This window comes from Bicyclus anynana, chromosome 16, assembly GCF_947172395.1.
Source record: "Bicyclus anynana chromosome 16, ilBicAnyn1.1, whole genome shotgun sequence".
In the NCBI taxonomy this organism is placed as follows: Eukaryota; Metazoa; Arthropoda; class Insecta; order Lepidoptera; family Nymphalidae; genus Bicyclus; species Bicyclus anynana.
The window spans coordinates 14,135,938-14,158,536 of NC_069098.1; the positions used below are offsets into that span (position 1 = coordinate 14,135,938).

Sequence of the window (22,599 nt, forward strand, 5' to 3'; positions counted from 1 at the left end):
ATATAATTTACTAAGTAAATAATAACCGAGTGTATTGTACAATTTAATTTAATTTTTGTCTCATCATCATCATCATTCTCAACCCATATTCGGCTCATTGCTGAGCTCGAGTCTCCTCTCAGAATGAGAGAAATAATGAATGCCAATAGTCCACCACGCTGGCCCAATGCGGATTGGCAGACGTCACACACGCAAAGAATTAAGAAAATTCTCTGGTATGCCGGTTTCCTTCACCGTTTTTTGAAACACGTGATATTTAATTTCTTAAAATGCACACAGCTGAAAAGTTAGAGGTGCATGCCCCGAATCGGATTCGAACCCACGCCCTCCGGAATCGGAGGCTAAGGTCATATCCACTGGGCTATCACGGTTTTTTTGTCTATAACACATTATTATAATATTATTACCTTCACATACATACATATTATAAAAGAAAATAAAAGTCAGAACTTTTAAAAACTTCTTTTAAACATGTTTTTTAAACTCTTTATAGACTACACATAAGAGTAGATAAGAATACAAATATGCTTGTACTCCTTACTCGTATATCATGTAAAGATATATGCAAAAGTAAACCAATTGCAGCCAGTAACCAGAAATATCTCTTTCATTGCTTTAGCACGAAAGGAATGTGACTGGGACTAGACACACTGAGTTGCCTTAGGCTAAAATTTTGTCTATTTCTCATCACGTTATATGTGGGTGGCGTACTGCCATTTTGTTTAAATGTTTACAAAGAAAACAATTTAGTTATTTTAAAAAGTAAGTATCTTTATTTTGTTTTAAAAAAATATTTTTTCTTGTACCTCGTACAACAATTGCTTTGCAATACATTGAAAAGAGGTAGATCTTAATGAATAACAGGCCGATACGGCAGAATGATAAACAAAATAATTATTAAGTAGATATTTAACATATCATAATCATCATAGCTTATAATGTAATTTTTTGAATTATTAAATGTCTTACGAATTAGAGAATAATAATAGTAATAAAAAATAGTAAGTTTTTTATAAAATAGAACTCGCAACAACTCTAGTCCGCTCTGAACACGAGGCGTTTATTAAGGTACACAAAACAGTGTAGTAGACATAGACTCCACGCCACGAAATAAGTCCCGCGGCTAAAACCTGAACTAAAATTGACAGCGCCTTACACAAATGCCAATAAGACCGCAATTACCAAATGACTATGAGTGCCATTAAGACATTAGCGCCGCGTCTTCGGGACTTGTTTCGTGGCGCGGAGTATAATATCCAAACGGGGTTGTTAAAGCTGTTGCCACGTCAGAGCTGACTATAAATTGCAATGCAAATACTATTCTGAGGGCATTCGTGGCAGTTTGATACTGTTACTATCGCGTTGACGTAAACACGAATTTATATGGAATTGAAACAGTTGTGCAAAAGTGCCACTAGATGGCGCTGTTTCAAATCGTTAGAATTTCGCGTTTACGTTAACGCGATATTAACAGTATCAAACTGCCACTAGGCCCTCTGATTGACCAAACTGAGCTTACTTGTGTGACTGTGAGGGTTCGTACAAGTTGACATATGTTCGCTTACGTAAAACCTGACCAAAAATATAAAAAAATTGTACAATTGCGTGGTTACCACAATTTACTTACATTAAAGGCTTTGTGAAATTGAATAAAACAAGAATTAATAATAACAGCATAAACGCTTAGATATGTTCTAAATCTAAACTTTTATGTCTCCTCTACACTATCATGCACGATTCACACGTCACTGTTATCTGTATAATCATGAAACATATAACTTTACCACTGGATCAACGAGGAGTTTAAAGAAATCATTATAAATAACTAAATTTTAAATAACCTGTAAGACATTTTTACGAGGCTTGCCCTGGAACGAGGCTGGTGATAATGATGTCTAGATGTCAAAACCCGAGACAACTGATTTTAATACCAACTAGCTGACGACGCACGGTTTTACCCGCGTGTTTTCCGTTCTTTTAGGAATACGGGGATAATATAGCCTATAGCCTTCTTCGATAAATGGGCTATCTAACACTGAAAAAATTTTCAAATCGGACCAGTAGTTCCTAAAATAAACGCGTTCAAGCAAACAAATAAACAAACCCTTCAGCTTCATAATATTAGTCTAGATAGGCAAATGATTCAGGATCGTTTTTATCCGTCCATTATAGCCGATAGTGTAGAGGAGCCATTATGATATACCATGTCAATAATCTTTTATTTTTAAGATTTATCTTTACTGTATAAAAAAATAGCAAATATTTCAATTGTATTGAGAAGTAACTTATCTAAAGATAACATTAACTTTGTTCGATCTTATAATTATGTACGAATAATAACAAATGCTAACCCCCTAACTGTTCTTCTTTTTACTTTAGTTTGGGCTATGAAAGAAATGGTTTATGGCACACTTTCAAAGGAGTTAAATCAATTCGTTTTATTAACCCTCGACGTAGATAAGAAGACAACAACATATAGATAGAAATATAATATAAAAAGTCTGATAAAAACATTTTTTTTTTATGACAGCTCCTGTAGAAACTTGAATGGGCGTCTTTTTTACATTATTTGAGACGGAGAAATCGATAGGGAAGGCTATCGATATTTTACAATCTTAAATTTATCACTTAAATTATAGAAATTTCTGAAACTTAGCGAAACTAATAATAATTAGTGTCGGGGGATTTTCAATATCTTTAATTTTTTTTTTTTTATACTGTACTAACCCTCGTGACATATTCCATTAATTCAAAAACGTACACAATGAATTGCTTACAGGTAAAATATATAAATATAGAAAAAGAGTTAAACTTTTTGTACGTTCATCAGTTGCGCGTCCGGGTTGTAGTGCTGGACTGGTACGTTGTTGTCATAGCCCATCTTGATGTATTGGCTCCGCAGTACCAGCAAGAAGTAGATGGTCAGCACTGAAATACAAAACAAACAGATTATATATAAAAAAAAATAACCTTAAAAAAATTCAATATTTTGCCACAAAGCACAATATCTTCAATATGCTCTCCCGTGAAATACCCTGCGATATATGGCATAACCCTGAAAATGACTCCAGCTCAGCATAATGCTACATGACATTTTAAACACACATCACAATATTTCAGGACAATACCCTGCAATGTGTGGCATAACCCAGAAAATGGTCCCAGCTCAGCATAATGCTACATGAACTTTTAAGCACACATCACAATATCTCTGGACATTATCCTGCGATATATGGCATAACCCAGAAAACGACCCCAGCTCAGCATAATGCTACATGACCTTTTAAGCAGACATCACAATAACGCAAGACAATACCCTGCGATATACCACATATAAACCAGAAACTGGTCCTGCAGCACTGATTTTCATCTGGTGTTTATAAATTATTACGTGTGATATTTTTTTTATTCAGTTTTTCACAAATCCTGCGGGGTCATGGATTTTTTCGGGTTAAAAAGTAGCCTATATGTTTCTCAATAATGTCCTCCATCTTCCAATGAAAGAGTCATTAAAATCGATTCAGCCGGTTTGTATGTATAGATATCGTGTAAATAACTAAAAGCACTTAAGAAAACACAGTTATCTCAAAATCAAAGACAGACACTTCTTTTTTATTTATATGATGTGTTGATTGTTGTAGACGTGAGAGCCTAGTGGATATGTATATACCTCTCCCTGCGATTCGTAGGACGTATAGGTTCGAATCCGGTCCGGGGCATGCACCTCCAACTTTTCAGTTATGTGCATTTTAACGTGTCTCAAACGGTGAACGAAAAAATACATCGTTAGGAAACCAGCATATCTGAGAATTATCTTATTTCCCTGTGTGTAAAGTCTGCCAATCCGCATTGGGCCAGCGTGGTGGACTAAGTCCTAGCCCCACTCATTCTGGGGGGGACTTATGTTCAACAGTGAGCCGAATATGGGTTGTTGATGTATTATTGATTACTTACCAATATTAATTATAATTGACGGTAACTCCTTGCTGTCTCCATAGCCCCCTGAGTACTTGGCGATCTGCACGATGATGCCTAACACCAAGCACACCACAGCGAAGACGAGATAATACTTGACAAAATTGCGTCTCTCCTGAAAATTTGAGAAAAATCGATTTTATTTCTTTTTGCATGAAACTTACTACCCGATTCAATTATCTATACTAATATTATTAAGCTGAAGAGTTTCAGAGTCACATGGCTATAGACACGAGCTCATGAACATATTGGATGGTGAGTGGCTAGCATTAGGAATGAGGCTTGACTTTGTATCGAGCCTTTAAAATATTATGCTGATAATAATGATTCAACCTTTATAGTAGGGGAGCGAGGGATGCTAAATTTGCAGTTTTTTTTATAGAATATTTGCCATATCTTTTCTGAATATGACCAATATTCCCATTCCCCTCCAACTAGTCGGGAAAGACTGTACTAGGAGTGGGTACGACAATAGACCAACGGGGCAGGGATCGAACCACCACCCCTCAGTGATGAATCCGACCGCTCTAACCGTTGAGCTATTGAGGCTCAAGTTACTAAAGCGTCATTGGAATCAGTTAGATTTGGTAGATTAGATAATAGGAATAATAAATGGTTATAAACTTTTTTCGCTATCAGCTGTGGGGAAACTGTGGGGCTCACTGAAATCGTCCGAAAACATGAGCGATTATCCAGGAGATTAATTCATTCATAATACAATAAGTAAAAAATTAGCCGCGCTCGCTAACAGAAATATAAGAGGTTTATTTTGTAACTTTAAAACCCTCCCATTCCATTACGTTACGCTCAAATCGTCAGATATTAAAAATGCACACCTTTAAGCTATCAACTCACCAACCTTAACCTTTTATTAACCTTAAAAAAGAATCTCTTAATCTGACGTGCTGGTTGAGTATTTCTGAAGATAGTTTTTTTTGGTTTCCCACCAATAATAAGGACTCATACTTGGTGGAGGTACTTAACAACGTGCAAAGCCTACTCCCATGTTCATCTGCCGCGCTCGAGTAACTGCAAAAATCCCGTCTACGGCTCCTATACTATTATTATCAGCATAGGCAACCAAAACAGATATTTAGGAAGCTCGTAAACATTTTGAAACGTTGAGTGCCTATTGTACTCAATTCGGTCGTAGGTAATCGTTATTTTTATTGCAACAACAGCGCTGGCTTAATGACTTTATGGCTATCAACCATTTAAGCCAGCGTTAGGCCAATTAAGGTTAAATTTTAAGACTCCTTTGGAATGCTACTGGTCAAAAATTCGTTAATGAAACTGAGGTCACACCATTTAGATTTTAGTCACTTCTATGCATAAATATTATACAACGTGTCCCAAAATTCAACGATAAGCGGGCGCCAAAAGATTGACCTGCTCATGAGCACTTAAGGAAAAATAATAAAAAAAATATACCTAAATTTTTTTTTTAGTTACAAAATAAATTTTAAAATTCTTTGAAAATTTACACCTTGTATGATATTTTGAACTACCGCAGCTACAATTTCTTAAATATGCTTAAGATTTTTTTTGTATCGGAACCTAAGTAGTACTACTATTCACCACAACTCTTAAAAACACCACAATGCCCGCAGTTTTTACACAAAAAAATATCAAAATATTTTTTTTCCCTCAAATTTTTAAAGATTTTTACTTTCAGTCTACTTTGACTCATGGTCTTGCAAAAAAAAGTATGAACACCGCTATGGCAAGTTATTTTCAAAGTTGACGCAACTAATCAAGATTTCAAAATAGTATAATACCCTAGGATAACTAGTCGCAAAAAAAAAATATGCGTACCATTTGTAAACAAGAACTAAATTTCTAAAATGTTTTTGCTCCTAGAAATCACTTTTACTTTATGCACAAAATGATGTGAGTCATACGTTGCAATTTCCTAGAATTTTAATGGAACGAACGATAACATTTAAAAATAAGAGAGAGAGAGAGAGAGAAAGATAGCGATAAGTATACGTTAGAGAGGGATAGACAGATGTTCTTTGTTGAATGACAATGATGCAGGTAAAGAAAATCCTGTTCCCAGCAAGTCAGTACGCTCTGCTCCTTTGTTTACTGCGCAACTTTCCGTATTCAATTGACGTGGCTCTCGTACTAACGACTTTTGGCTTTGCATTTTGGACTGGACTTAAGTGATCTGCAAACTGAACTGACCTGGCATTATTTTGGACTGTGCCTGTGTTTTGTGAATTGGACTTTTGGTGTATTTTGGACTGTTTAGCGTTATCATGCCGCAACCATACACGCCGATGGAATACGCTAACATGCATCTCATTTATGGAGAATGTCGGTGCAATGCTAACGCTGCTAGCAGATTGTATCGAGAAAGGTACCCAAACGCTCAAAGATATCCAGATTATCGGGTATTTATGAATGTGCATCAAGCGTTTTCGGAGGGTCGTTTGCCGTCAGCTAGAAGAAACGCTGGAAGACCTAGATCGGAATGCGATGAAGAAGTTCTCAATGAAATAAACATTGATTCAACTACCTCAGTGCGTGCCATAGAAGCAGCTACGGGAATCCCAAAAAGTTCAGCACATCGAATACTAAAACGTCATCGGCTACACCCATATCATTACAGACGTGTACAAACGTTACTATCACGGGACTATCCACTGCGGATCGCATTTTGCCGAGTGATGCTTCAAAAGCATCGGGAAGATCCTCAGTTCTTGGATAAAGTACTATGGTCGGATGAAACAACCTGCAAGAAAGATGGCTATTTAAATCTTCACAACCTACACAGCTGGAGCAATGAGAATCCGCACCTGATGAGAGAAGACAAATCCCAATATCAATTTAAGGTCAACTTATGGACGGGCATTTTAAATGGAAAAGTGATTGGGCCTTTTGAATTACAAGGAAACTTAGATGGGGACAGTTATTTGAACTTTTTACAAAATGATTTGCAAGAATTACTAGAAGACGTCCCCCTAAGCGACCTTCAAAATATGTGGTATCAAAATGATGGTTGCCCAGCTCACTACGCTCGTCCTGTGAGACAATACCTAGACCACGAGTATCCGGGGCGTTGGATCGGGCGACTTGGTCCTATCCTATGGCCACCCCGATCACCCGACCTAAACCCCCTGGATTTCTTTTATTGGGGTTGTCTCAAAGACAGGATCTACGCAAAACCGATTACGACATTGGACGAGCTTCGGCAAAAAATCACTCAGGCTGCGGCACATATCAATGCTAGAAGATATGCGCGAAAAATAAAACGGTCGTTTTTAAGGCGATGTCGTGCCTGTATTAATGCCGGTGGAAAACAATTCGAACATTTACTTTAATGTTGTGTAATTAAAATAACAAACACATTTTTGGAACATAGTAAAATTTATTACTAACAACAAGAACAATTAAGAAATTTGGTTCTTGTTTACAAATGGTACGCATATTTTTTTTTGTGACTAGTTATCCTAGGGTATTATACTATTTTGAAATCTTGATTAGTTGCGTCAACTTTGAAAATAACTTGCCATAGCGGTGTTCATACTTTTTTTTGCAAGACCATGAGTCAAAGTAGACTGAAAGTAAAAATCTTTAAAAATTTGAGGGAAAAAAAATATTTTGATTTTTTTTTGTGTAAAAACTGCGGGCATTGTGGTGTTTTTAAGAGTTGTGGTGAATAGTAGTACTACTTAGGTTCCGATACAAAAAAAATCTTAAGCATATTTAAGAAATTGTAGCTGCGGTAGTTCAAAATATCATACAAGGTGTAAATTTTCAAAGAATTTTAAAATTTATTTTGTAACTAAAAAAAAAAATTAGGTATATTTTTTTTATTATTTTTCCTTAAGTGCTCATGAGCAGGTCAATCTTTTGGCGCCCGCTTATCGTTGAATTTTGGGACACGTTGTATACTCAAGCCGTTGGTAAACCTTAGATTTTTTCGGGATAAAAAGTAGCCTATGTGTTAATTCAGAGTAAAATCTATTTCCATTCCAAAGGACATGGCCGATTTTTGTATGAGTTACTAATTTCAATTTACACAAATGATATTTGGTATTTTATAATGCTAAAAATTGGTATATTAAATTACTATAAGTATGGATTTTATTTTGATTACTAGCTGACGCCGCGCGGTTTCACCCGCCTGGTTCCCGTTCCCTTAAGAATACGGGGATTATATATATGCCATAACCTTCCTCGATAAATGGGCTATCTAACACTGAAAGAATTTTTCAAATCGGACCAGTAGTTCTTAAAATTAGCGCGAGTATTCTTTGGACAGAAGCATTGGATGTGGACGAATTCATATTGCGATCTTTTTTATTTTTAAATAAAAACTGAGAAGTTCAGAGAGGTTAAGAATTATGTGTTAATTCATCTTTCTATTTTTATTATATAAATACACTTGCTAAGTACGTGTAAACGCAATGTCATTTTTCGGCCATGTCCTTTCAGCTAAATCTCTTAAGTAGTAGCGGCGTAATAGAGTATCAAACATCCATACATCCAAACATCCATACAAACTTTCGCATTTATAATATTAGTAGGAAATAGGATAGTAGGATTAGTAGGATGTTAATGAATTAAAACTATTACTCACATACTAACCCATCCGTCGCGGTCAAGCGCATTAGTATGGCCTTCGCTCTACCTAAATTTAGTTTAATTGTTACTAATCAGTTGACACAATCGGGTAGAGGGTCGACGAGGTCGTGGGAGCGCATTTGAAGTCTGTTATAAACTATTCCGGAGGGTGTAGGTTCGAATCTAGTCCGGGGCATCCACCTCCAACTTTTCAGTTGTGTGCATTTTAAGAAATTAAATGTATCGTGTCTCAAACGGCAAATTCAAACATCGTGAGGAAACCTGCTTACCAGAGAATTTTCTTAATTCTCTGCTTGTGTAAAGTCTGCCAATCCGCATTGGGCTACTCCGTGGTGAACTATTGGCCTAACCCCTCTCATTCTGAGAGGAGACTCAAGCTCAGCAGTGAGCCGAATATGGGTTGATAATGATGATGGTGATAATTAAGCCATTTTAAACCCCCGGCCATGGTTGTTAAAGGAACAATTTTACCCTAATATAACTTAACGGGTAGCATCGACAGTGATTGTACTATTAGTTTGTGGTAGAGGAAACACCTCGAGCAGGTCCCAGGACTTGTGACATTGGGATTAGGTTTAAGGGATCATTTTAGAATGCATCAACACTCGCCTCCCCTGCCCAACATATTCTCCATGCCCACACTAACAAATTTATGATCAATAATTACACCACAAAACATTACCGCACAAAATCACTGACGTGACTAGAAGCGAGACGGTGTTCACGCTGCCTAACAAAGAACTGAACTGAAATCTACAAATACCCTTTTATTTTAACTGCCGTAACAATTTTATATAAATATCTCCTTTTTATAATATAGTGGGAAGAGAATAGTCTGAGAAGGATATGACTTCACTCGACTATTGTTGGAATCATTTGGTCGGCTTGTGATGACGCTAGATAGCGCTAGTTGTTTCGTAAAGAGTGGTATTGAGATAGTGGGAGCGGCTCGTTTTATAAGGCGCTCGCTGTACGGTTCCTTCCAGGTCACGGTTACTCCCTCCCGATCGGCCCTCTAAGCCTAGGTCCGAGTGTCATAGGAGACTCCCTCAGAGAGTTGTTCCTTCCTCTGTCTTTCTTTTAGCCTTCGTGCTTGCCGATGCTTCTACGCTCGCCCAAACCCCCCCCTCCCTGGTGGTGGCTATCGGCTCTTACTCAACAGGGAAAAAAAGAGAGAGTAATCCATCTGGATTACTGTCTCTTTCTCTGGGTTAGGCAGTGAGAATCTCTCTGTCTCGAGCAGTAAATTCCGTTCTATTTTGGTTACATTTTGACATGTTAGTTAAATGTCCTGACACATATTGTGAAACATAGTTTGGTTCAACATTGGTTTTTCTTATCTTTTTTTTTTGGTGTTTTTTCTTTGCAATCTGTTATTTAAAAAACATTTAGCAAATGGTCTGTATGTTGTCATGACTTGGAGGGCGTTACATCCAGTGACATGAATCCTATGTATTCTTTTCTTTATTAAAGGTCAGCAGGAGCAAAATTTGGACTTATTCTTCATTAATTGTTTGGATGGTTATCTAGGCGATTCTTGTAGCCTTTCATAGAGTGTGTAATTTCTTCTTATCTTTTTAAATGAAAGAGATGACTCCTTACCTTATGTAGTCCACAGAGTAGAAGTATGGTGAAAGGCAGCGCCACCAGGATGATCACGAGCCCAACAGCCCCGATGATGATGACCGCCTGCGCAGCCGTCTTGTACCTCTCGTCCTCAGCGTTGAGCAATGCCAGCCCGGTGCCAATGGCCAGCACGGCGAATATACCGCCGATGATGTGGGCGATCTAAACAGAAACACATACAATCATCATCATTATTATTAATTGATTATGAAACACGGCTAAAACTCACGTGATATTAGGTCAGAGTATGCCCGACTAGTTTCGAACCCATACGGGGCCCTTAGTCATGAGCTGGTTCTTGCATCGCGGCGCGATCCAAACGTTTAAATTCTAAAATCATTATTATTAGTTTGTGAGGTATATTAATACACTAGCGGACGCCCGCGACTTCGTCCGCGTGGAATTTAGTTTTCCACAAATCCCTCGGGAACCCAAACAAATCCCTCATAGATTTTTCCGGGATAAAAAGTAGTCTATGTGTTAATCCAGGCTATAATATATCTTAATTTCAGCTAATTCGGTTCAGAAGTTGAGGCGTGAAAGAGTAACAACATATCATCAAAATCATCAGTTTTCGCAAATCTCGGGAAACCATGGATTTTTTCGGGATAAAAAGTAGCCTATGTGTTAATCCAGAGTAAAATCAATTTCCATTCCAAATTTCAACCTCGTTATTGATACAAGTTGGGAAGAGGTAAGTTTACCAAAAGTTGTTACTAACCAGATTTTTTTTTACTGTTGCTTAATTAATTAATAGCGAAGTACCTACATTATCTTGTTCGGACACTCGGAAATTTTTATTATTTGGTAAACCAGTTAGCTACCAGAACCAAGAATTTTCGTAAATAAAAAAGTTGAGCGTTTCATCAAGATGAAGCTACTCCCGGAAAATTAACTTGATAGTAATCAATTGTACAAATGCTCCACGGAACCTGAAATATAGCTTGGCAACTTCGTTCGTAACACCGATAGTCCGCGCGGGCCGGGGAGCGTGTAGAATGAAGAATGAAAAACCCACGACTGGTGCACTTCTCCGCACGCACGATTTCACACCCACGCAGTATTTCCCCCCGTCGCCCGCATATCATGGGAGTGTCATCAAAGAATTTACCAGACTATAGTACCTATGTTTGTGTACATTTATCTACGAGTATGTATTTATCCTGTTGTTATTATCCTGAAGTTAATAAGACATTATTAACGTAGTTAGCAAACAAACAAACTGAGAAGGTATAATTATTAATATGCTAAATAACAAACACAAGTTTTTCCTTGTATCTGCAATTCATTGGTATGTGATTTAAAACTTCGATCTATCTTATATATGTATATAAAAATGAATTGCTGTTCGTTAGTCTCGCTAAAACTTGAGAACGGCTAAACGGATTTATCTTATCTTGGTCTTCAAATGTTCGTGGAGGTATAGGGAAGGTTTAAAAGGTGAGAAAAATTTGAATAATTGCCGGGAAAACCATAAAAACGACCCTTTTCTATTTCCCATACAAACGTTTAAGAGTCAAGGTATGGTAGGGGTAGATTAGTGTAGAGTAGGGATAGGGAAGAAGTGCACATAAGTCAAAGCGAAGCTTGACCGGGTCCACTAGTCATGAATAATAATAATAATAATCTATACTAATATTAATATCAGCCCTGCGGTTTCATCTGGATAGTTCTGGTTCCTATGAAAATTCGAGGAAAATAAAGCCCGTGACACTCATGAATAACGTGACTTTCTATTGGTAAAAGATTTTACAAAATAGGCTCAATGATCCAGAGATAACCAATATCTTACAAACTCACAAATGCACAAGCACATAAACTTTACCTGTTTATCTATACTAATATTATAAAGCTGAAGAGTTTGTTTGTTTGATTGAACGCGTTAATTTTAGGAACTACTAGTCCGATTTGCAAAATTCTTTCAGTGTTATATAGCCCATTTATTGAGGAAGGCTATATATTATCCCCATATTCCTACGGGAACCGGAACCACGCGGGTGAAACCGCGCGGCGTCAGCTAGTAATATTAATATACATCGCACCTTTGGAATTATAGAGACTTAATTTAATTAACATCGTCTGTTAATAAAAAAGCTTGCAAATTAAATATCACGTGTTTCAAACGGTGAAGGAAAACATCGTGAGAACCTGCATATCAGATAATTTTCTTAATTTTCCGCGTGTGTGAAGTCTGCCAATCCGCATTGAGCCATCGTGGTAGACTATTGACCTAACCCCTCTCATTCTGAGAGGAGACTCGAGCTCAGTAGTGAGCCGAATATGGGTTGATACCGAACTCTTATAATGGCTACTTACCACCATACTTACTTAAATACCTATTGTTAAATGGTGATCAACAAAATAAGGAAAACCTGGTTGAGTTTGTTATGGGCTCTTCTCGGACCAAGGCGCATATGGAACCCTCTTAACTTTTTTTAAATTTTCGACTAATTATTATCGACTTTTTTTAAAATAATACTGTTACCTGACGTTTCAAAAGTACTTGTAAACTAAGCCTTATTGAAATCAATGAATTTTTACTTAGACTTTGCTCTGATGTGTGGTAGGTAAGTTTAAATGGGAAATTAAAAATCACGTATTTCAAACGGTGAAGGAAAACATCGTGAGGAAACCTGCATACCAGATAATTTTCTTAATTATCTGCGTGTGTGTATTCTGCCAATCCGCATTGAGCCAGCGTAGTAGACTACTAGCTGACGCCGCGCGGTATCACCCGCGTGGTTCCCGTTCCCGTAGGAATACGGGAATAATATTTAATCTATAGCCTTCCTCGATAAATGGGCTATCTAACACTGAAAGAATTATTCGAATCGGACCAGTAGTTCCTGAGATTAGCGCGTTCAATCAAACAAACTCTTCGGCTTTATAATATTAGTATAGATTGGCCGAATATGGGTAGATAAAATAAGCTTAAATCTATGGAAAGTGCGGAAAATTTGTGGAAATCTTACCAGTTGCAAGTAGCCGAGGATGAGGCACCCGGTCCTCAGAGGAATGCAGCAGCAACAGGTGTCAAACACGAACTTTTCATCGCTGGAAAAGACGTTTTTCAAGTTAGTTTTAAAAAGGAAAATAGTCGATTTATTTTGAAGTGATAACTTCTTATGGGAGGGAATTTTCTCGTGCGAATGGGGGATTAAAACCCAGCGTTGATAGCCATTTCCGACGCCCAAAATTGAAAATGTAACTGCTGAAAAAAATCGTCGCATTTTTAAAACGCTGACGTGTGAACATATACTTGTAATTGAACGCTTTTTTAACGTCCGTTGAAAAAACTCTCGTGCGAATAAGGGCTTAAGATCCGATTTTTTTGCGAATTGTTTAATCGCGTCTAATTAACTCGAATGTGTAAGTTCTGGTTCATTTCTGTTTAAAGGATCATCCTGGCTGTCTGGCAACGTGGGTAGGTATGCAGCCAACATTGTTACCACCATTCCACGTGGGATTTGTAAAGTTACTACCGAACTATCGCGACTTCGTCCGCCCTTAGACCTCCTTAATCCGGCCCTCTCGCAAAATCCGTTCTTAGTGAATGTCTATTACCTACCTCCCTGCCAAATTTCAACTTTGTACGTTTAGCGGTTTTCGAGATATCGTGATATATTAAGATTAGGATATGTTAGCTTAAGTTTACTATTGTATTCAGACACAATGCACATTAGCAATAAAAAAATGAATCACGAAGTCACGAATGTCTTGTATGTACATAATTTCAAGGCAAATTCAAATTCAATACTTATTCATTCAAGTTTAGACAGACAGAAATAATCTAAAAATAGCTGTTTTGGAATCGATGTTCCGTGTTACATACTAGCGGACGCTCGCGACTTCGTCCGCGTGGAATTCAGTTTTTCACAAATCCGCGGCAACTTTGGATTTTTCGGGGATGAAGAATAGCCTTATGTGTTAATCCAGAGTAAAATTTCATTCCAAATTTCAACCAAATCGCCGAAAAATTTACAAAGTTTCATCCTTTATTTTCTCCCCTTGGGAGTAGAATTGATCAAAATCCTTTTTTTGGCAGATGCCTACATCATAACATTTACCTGAATGCCAAATTTCAGCCCGATCCGTCTATTGGTTTGGGCTGTAGATCACTATGTCAGTCTGTATTAGTCATATTTAGATGTACCTATACATACTTACCTATCTATACCTACTTTATACTATACATTTATATCTCATATAAATAATATATAAATCAGAGTTTGTTTTTAGGTCGCGAATCTCGGGAAGTCGTCATATCAGCCGATGCACTGCAGGACATAGGCCTTTTATAGAAACTTCCAATCACCTCCTCCTCCTCACTCGAATTGAAAGAATAGCTTAACCAGCATCGTCACTTGACACCAGGTGAGATTGCTGTCAAGGGCTTACTTGTCATTAGAATAAAAAAAAATACTGTTAGCCCCCATTCGCACGAGTGCTTTTTTAACGCACGCTTAAAAGCGTTAAAATTGAACAAATGCATACCCAAAGTATGTTTTAAAAACGCGTCAGCGTTTTAAATACGCGACGCTTTTTTCGCGATGTGTTGCATTTTCAATTTTGGGCGTCGGAAATAGACCTTCATTTAACTTCATATTATATTTGAACGATATTTAAAAAAATCAAAATTTTAGAATTTAAACTATCGTGAGTGTTATTCATATTAAATGATTATGAAACACGGCTAAAACTCACGTGATATTACGTCGGAGTATGCCCGACTAGTTTCGAACCCATACGGGGCCCTTAGTCATGAGCTGGTTCTTGCATCGCGGCACGATCCAATGTTTGGATCGTGCCGCGATGCAAGAACCAGCTCATGCCCGACTAGTTTCGAACCCATACGGGGCCCTTAGTCATGAGCTGGTTCTTGCATCGCGGCACGATCCAAACATTGGATCGTGCCGCGATGCAAGAACCAGCTCATGACTAAGGGCCCCGTATGGGTTCGAAACTAGTCGGGCATACTCCGACGTAATATCACGTGAGTTTTAGCCGTGTTTCATAATCATTTAAAATCAAAATTTATTTATTTCAAGAAGGCTCAGTTTACAAGCACTTTTGACACTTCAGATGACTATTTGTAAAGATTCTACCACCGGAAGAAAGCATTTAAACTACATTTGAATAATAAAACTTTTTTAAAGCCTGTTAAAAAACGCTCTTGCGAATGCGGGCTGACCTTAGACCATAGACGGGGTTACAGACACGGTCGTATAAAGGTTCCCTAAAACTATAACAACAAAGTATTGTCTTTTAGGCTTGGGCAAAAAAAAAACGATATATAAAAATATCGATATTTTTTCGAAAATATTCGATAAATATCGGCGATGTTTTTTTTTTTTCAAAATATCGAATTTCAATATTTATTTTCGAGTATCAAAAACGTTTTAAATTAGTAAAAAAATATCATGATGTGTAGTCTTTGACCCGTTTGTGGTCTGTGCAGTGAAAACTGAAGGTCTTAAAAGCCACGGCCGGTAAAACCAATAAAAAAATGAGCAAAGGAGCCAACCTAAGTAAAATAAAAAGTATTATTTAGTTGGGCAAACATATCGATGTAAAGAAATCGAGTATTTTAGAAAATATGTAGGTATCGATACATTTGAAAAATATTGATACGATATATATCGATATATTGTATCTACTTTGCTCATCCCTATTGCCTTGTTGAAGCGGCGTATTTGGCTTCCCTACGAATATAAATAAAGCTACAGGTTAAGAAGGACGAAACCGAGACGCCGGCAACGGCGAGTAGGAACAGGTTTAAGGCTTACGTCATGTTTCGCGTGGCTGGAGTTAGAAACGAAATACCACCATATTTTTGCCGATTCATTAGACTAGGGTATGTTTTATAGCAAATAAATATATAAATGTAAATGCTTGCCTTAAGAGACACATCAAATGGCACATCTAGACTCAATCCAACGTGCTTTTAGAACCGTATGGCTGATTAATTCATGTTTTAAAATAGGCAAGATTAGATTTAAAGAAACTGAGAAACCATTCGATCGTTTTTGAAAATTCTGTCAATTAATAATAAAAAAATTAGAAAGCTACATCTTCAACAAATAATATAAAAATTAATAGGTACAATATAGTATAAAAATATTATATATTTTATATCTAAAGACCTGGAACTACGCAAGTAAAACCGCGGTGCATCTGTCAGTCATCCTTGCGCTGTAGGTAATGCAAAATGTGTTATGTCTAGCATTTAACAAAATATCGCAAAATGTCAAGGTTGTAGCAACACGTTTTTATTACACGTGCTTTTCCTTAAAAATAAATAATATTGTGAGATGGTTATAACAAATAAAAATACCCGACTGAGTTTTATAGATTTCTTTTTGGCGAGACGCATTTAGGAACTTACGGTTTAATTAAAATGAAATTCTTCACGACTCAAAATGGAATCGGAATAAAAGATGCATTAATAAAATGAAATACCTATTTAAGAAAATAGAAATAAAGAGCAGAGCATAGGCTATTTTTTGTGCGAACATTTACTTGAAAAAAAAACATAGACTCGAATTGAGAACCTCCTCTTTTTTTTAAATCGGTTAAATAGAAAGGGGTTAAAAATTCGTAGAAATTACATAAAAGTTTTGATAACTTCATGCTTCAATTTTTTTTGTTATTGTTAGTATTTTCAAGTTATTATAAGTCATTGATTCGTACTAATTACCATAATTCGTAAAATGTAATGGGGTTTAAAAAGGGGATGAAAGCTTTCACACATTTTCTCATGAACGAACTCACGGGAGTCCGTTAGTGGTAATTAATAGCATTGTCAATGAAAGTTTGTTTGTTTGTTTGAACGCGCTAATCTCAGCAACTACTGGTCTGATTTGAAAAATTCTTTCAGTGTTAGATAGCCCATTTATCGAGGAAGGCTATAGGCTATATATTATTCCCGTATTCCGACGGGAACGGGAACCACGCGGGTGAAACCGCGCGGCATCAGCTAATGACTTAAAAGTCAGGAAATGATTATAATTATCCCTCATAAACTAAACACTAACAAAGCAATAAAAGTTTTTAATGAATCAAAATTTGACTTTGAGTTACGATTGACTTTTAGTTTGCATAATTATTCATATCATCCAACACCGGGGTATGGAGTTTTAAAAATCCAACAACAATCAACGTGGGTACTATAACCATTAACAACCTACCTACGCCTAATTCCACAGCTTTTAGGAGCGCAAAAAACGAGAATCGAATGTAGATGAGTACCTACGTATCTAAAAGATGACATCATCCATATAGCCGAACAATACATACAATAAAATACGGGCACATACAATCCGTTATATAAAGTTATGCAACAATAACGCCAGCCACACACAATCAAGTATAGTATCAAACGTAGACAGAGAAAAAATGTTAGGAGTAGGATTTACCACACTCCTTTCGGTTTCTACACGACATCGTACTGGAAAGCTAAATTGTTTGGCGGTACGTCATTGTCGGTAGGGTGGTAACTAGCCACGGCCGGAGCCTTCCACCAGTCACACCTAGACCAATTTAGAAAACCTCAATCGGCCCAGCCGGGGATCGAACCCTCGAATCCACCGCGCATACCACTGCGCCACGGGAGGCGTAACCAATGTCGTTGAAACCATACTTTCCCATTATATATCGCTAAGCTGCTCACTTATGCTTGGGTACCTCTGCTTGATCGTGTGCAACTGGCGTTAATGCGTTTACAAATTGCGATTTATGTTGAAACTATGGCTGATCGTCATTGACCATGATGGACAATTGTGTACATGGCGTAGAGGCGTTTTTTAGCATAAGGCGAGTACAATAGTCATGAAGAGTCGTCGATTTTGAGAGCGGGGACGGGAAATGTTGGGAAAACGGGAGAAGTTACTCCATTTTAACAGTAATACTACTGTAAAGGCTAAATTAAGGGATTAAAGAGTTCTAAGGGCGGATGAAGTCGCGGGCGTCTGCTAATCAATCGTAATAAGGGCGGATGAAGTCGTCGGGGTCCGCTAGTGAATCATAAATCTCTTACATCTGTCCCTACACGTCTTTGTTACAATTTCTAGTATAATTGTATTACAACCACGAATTAATGAACTTGAATTCTAACTACTAACATTACGTACTACCAATAAATAACCGGAAGCATTAATTTCAACAAAAGAATTGAACAACGTGTACATAATATGTATTCTGTGACAACGGACCTTTTTGGTCCACTGAGTATGTTCGGCTAAGGTCATTTATGAGGTTCTGGGATCGTCTCCTGGTTTTGTCTACAGATGTATGTGAGATTTTCTTCCTCCTTCCAAATCTACCTAAAATATTACCCAAAAATTCTCTGTCCTTGGGAAATGGGACGGGCCCTAATTTGGAGCGCTACTTGCTTTGACACATTGGCTCCATGTCATACCAGGGAGATAGAATCGGCACAAGTATGCCTCTCTAACCGAGAGTTACATTTGTTCTTTGTACCCTGGGACCATGGAGTTACAGTGCGAAAACTTTATTTCAAAATTATTACAACACAGCTAATAAATAATATGTAACAAGGTAACCACGGTGACAGAAGAGCTGGCTATTCCACGTTGACAGTCCAAAAGATGAAATGAAAAGATTGAATCCTGGCTACGTCCATGTTAAGTAATCTATTCATTCTCAACAACGTACCTAAATGCTTCATAAACTTCAATTAGAGAAAGCTGGCTAAAACACATTTTTTGTATTAACAAAGTAGGCATAGTAAGCAATCAAAGGAAATACGAGTAGGTAGGTTACCGCCTACCAACGCTCCCTTTTATCGATGATGTCATGTTTTGGCGTCCACAGGACGGGACACTGTCAAGGCGGGATAATGAATATGAAATCGACAGATTAGATAAGCTACCGATCGATGGAGATGTCCAGGATTAGATAATGCAATTGGGATGATGACATACCTACAATTTTTTTTTAATTGTAGTGTAGGTATATACTCTCAAATTCTCTCACAGCGTAATGTCTTACGGTATTTTGTTGTGGGGCAAGGCTGCTGATATACATTCCATATTTGTACTTCAGAAAAGAGCAGTTCGTGCAATATATAAATTAAAATCACGCGAGTCCCTTCGTCAAAAGTTTAAAGAAATAGGTATACTAACAGTAGCCTGTCAATATATATATAACAGCATAATCTATGTAAGACAAAATATTAATTTGTACAAACGAAAAGGAGTTCTAAACCCACGTCTTACTAGACACGGGCATAAGTTAGTTATTTCTGCATATCGTCTCCAAAGAGTAAAAAAATCTTTTGTAGGTTTGGGTGTACTCTTCTATAACAAGATCCCCAAGACTGTGATGGACCTGCCAATGCATAACTTTAATCAAAAGTGCTTGTATACTGAGCCTACTTGAAATAAATGAATTTTTGATTAAATAGGTGTATGCTAATAGTAAAGCAATTTTGTAAAAGTAACAGGGTAGGACGCCCTCCAGCTAGATGGTCCGACGACATCAAGAAGGTACTGGAATGGCTGGATGAGGAATGCGGAGGATCGTGTGTGGCGGCGCGCTCTCGGAAAGGCCTATGTCCAGCAGTGGACGAAAACAGGCTGTTGATTTATCAGGGTATCTGTGATCATTTTATTTTAGGAGCTACAGGGATTTAAAGGGTCAGATTTGCGGCACTGCCACGGATCTATGAAAAACGCCTCATGGCAACAAAATGGCACGAATTAATGACGTCGTAAATCATAATCATTAGATTTGTATGGACGTTCAAACAATGTTACAAATATCTTTGTTATTTGTGCGTTTATGCTTAAAGTTCATGTATTGACTTAAAATTGCAAATATCCAGACATCTTTGCTTTTTACGTATAAATTAGTTATCATTGACCTTATTTACCCGAATGTCTCATAAAAATCAATATATTCAAACCTAGTCATCATTGGATCGGCTATCATCTTCACACAAAAAGTAGAATTCATTATTTTATGTCAAGTAATGAACTTTGTAATTAATAATGATTTTTAAAGAGAAACTGTTGCGCTTATTGTCACTTATTTACTCAATAATTAATCTAGTATTCCGCACATGAGCGTAGGTTTTCCCTGCTATGTAGATACCAAGGTGAGAGAAAGTTAGCATTTTCCACGTGTTGCAAGGATAGCTAGCGAGCGAATATAAAATACCTATGTACCTACTTAGACACTAAACGCAAAATGGACTTTTAAATAATGTACCTAGATTACTAATCCAAACAAAAAAACATTATTAATTTACTAAAAAACATTGTTTGATATTTAAAAAAATATAAAAAAAATTGAGATATTTTACAAAATACCAAAACATTTTTAAAAATTCAAGTATCAATTTATAACTTTATTTTTTTTATTTCGTGAAAATTCTCAAAAGATTTTTTTAATGATGCGAACTTCTAACGCACTCCAAATCCCACACCTTTACAAACAAAACTATCTTTATGTAGCTATTTATTGATTTTTTTCTAAATATTTTTATGTTTGGTAATTCGTAATTTTTTTAACGACGCCTATTGCACTACAAATGCAAATATCACAAACAAAGCTATCCAGGCCAGTCATACCCACATATTTATCACAAAAATGCAGCAATAGGTTATCGCGAATTCTTTTAATAGAATTGCTATTACTGACTGCAAATTCATACAACATGGCGTCGATTTGAGAACAAAAAAAGCACACTGGTCTATCCGAGACGCACAAACTCTGAAGGTTATCGGAAAACTAAAAATAGTTTTATTAAAATTGGTAAAGCAAACTCACTTCGGCGCCGAAACCACCCTCACGTTTTGATTCATTTTGTATGAAGAGCTGTTTATAGCTGATATAAACAAATGAAGCACTAGAACTGCGTGGTGTATACAAGAGTCTTCACACTACACTGAAGTTGGACTAAACTTGAGGCGAGCCTGAGGCGGCGCGGTTCCCAATCCCGGTTGATGTTACAGTGTTCGCATTCGCAGGCCGCCGATGAAGACAAACTGTTTATAATCGCAATAGACAAGGAGCTAGTAGACATTTTATAGCGTTTATTGCAGACTTGCCTATGAATATCTCAAACTGTGAAGGAAAACATCGTGAGGAAACCTCGGAGGAGGAAGTGCGTGAAGTCGTGAAGTGGTGGACTGAGGCCTAACCCCTCTCATCCTGGGAGGAGACTCGTGCTCAACAGTGAGCTGAATATGGGTTGTTAATGATGATGATTGGGAGGCTTTTAACAGCGAAAAAATTTAATATTTTTAAGAAAATTCAATATTAAACAAAACTAAACATTACTTGTGTTGAATAGGTGTATCAACGCACAGTATTAATTGATATTGAATGATTTACAAAAATATTGAACAAAACTAAACATTACTTTTGTTGAATAGGTGTTTATCAATAATTAATTAGTTTGTAAGCATAATATTGAATGATTTACAATGTTCTTTAAAGATTTACGGACTTCTTCAAGGTTATTCCTGTCATTTTTAAGTAGCTAGAATGCAAATATCTGTGTTTTTTTTTTAAGTTTTAGATACCTTAGTTGGTAAACAATATATACTCGTAAGCTGATACGCACAATATTAAGTGATATTGAATGATTTACAAAAATATTAAACAAAGCTAAACATTACTTTTGTTGAATAGGTGTATGACTGTATATGTAGGTAAGTTGGTACGCAGAATATAGAATGTTTCCTTGTACTATGTTATTGAAATAATTTTTGGACTTCTTTAAAGTTGTTCATATAACTTTCAAGTAGATAAAATGCAAATATCTGTGTTTTTTTTCAAAGTTTTATATACATTCGTTTCAGAGACCTATTTCTTGGGATCTGTGGAAACATACATAACACGATACACTTTGCTTACCATCTTTTTGCTGTTAGCCATTGATTTCGAATATAACAATACACAATATATCGAAAAAATGAGATATGTCTCGTTTCTGTCGGGCCTGGGTCATCAGGACCGTTCTTCCTTAACACTTTAAAATAAAGAGGGTGCTAAACGCGTCTAGTTTAATGTAAAAACGGACATACCCTAATAGATGGTAGCTCCTTGACTATAATGCGTGCTATAACTGATATAGTATGTACTGTACCGCCGGTGGCCGGCGTGTGAAACCGGTTTCCTGGTTGTAAAGCTGTATTCATAAACACCGCATACCTACCTGTTATAATGTGATAATATATATTGGTGTTTGGAAAACCCATACCAATATTACTTATAACTTTCCGCATATTTTCCCCCTTTCCATCTTATACCTTAATCTCTCTTCGATCTAAATCAAAATTATAAAACGTTATTTAATTAAAACATAACAATCGAATTTGACGACCCCTGACTCCTATTTGTAGATTAACTACAATAGGAGTCAGGCACAGTAGATAT

General features: G+C 36.8%; 1 protein-coding gene across 1 annotated transcript; it reads right to left on the reverse strand.

The window, feature by feature from the left end:
* Positions 1-745: 745 nt before the first annotated feature.
* On the reverse strand, positions 746-21,169 carry LOC112054403 (uncharacterized). Its single transcript, XM_024094176.2, has 5 exons — positions 20,986-21,169; positions 13,167-13,248; positions 10,171-10,356; positions 3,955-4,090; positions 746-2,928 (listed from the first exon to the last, which is right to left on the reverse strand). Exons 1-5 carry the CDS (start codon positions 21,018-21,020, stop codon positions 2,807-2,809), a joined length of 561 nt encoding a protein of 186 aa, XP_023949944.2. The 5' UTR covers positions 21,021-21,169; the 3' UTR covers positions 746-2,806.
* Positions 21,170-22,599: the final 1,430 nt, after the last annotated feature.

Bases quoted from the DNA above. Each gene is read 5' to 3' on its own strand.
- LOC112054403 (XM_024094176.2), bottom strand. From the start codon at position 21,020: ATGAATCAAAACGTGAGGGTGGTTTCGGCGCCGAA. The intron at 13,249-20,985 runs GTGAGTTTGCTT...CGTCTTTTCCAG, and splicing joins AGGGTGGTTTCGGCGCCGAA to CGATGAAAAGTTCGTGTTTG. The intron at 10,357-13,166 runs GTAAGATTTCCA...GTTTCTGTTTAG, and splicing joins TCCTCGGCTACTTGCAACTG to ATCGCCCACATCATCGGCGG.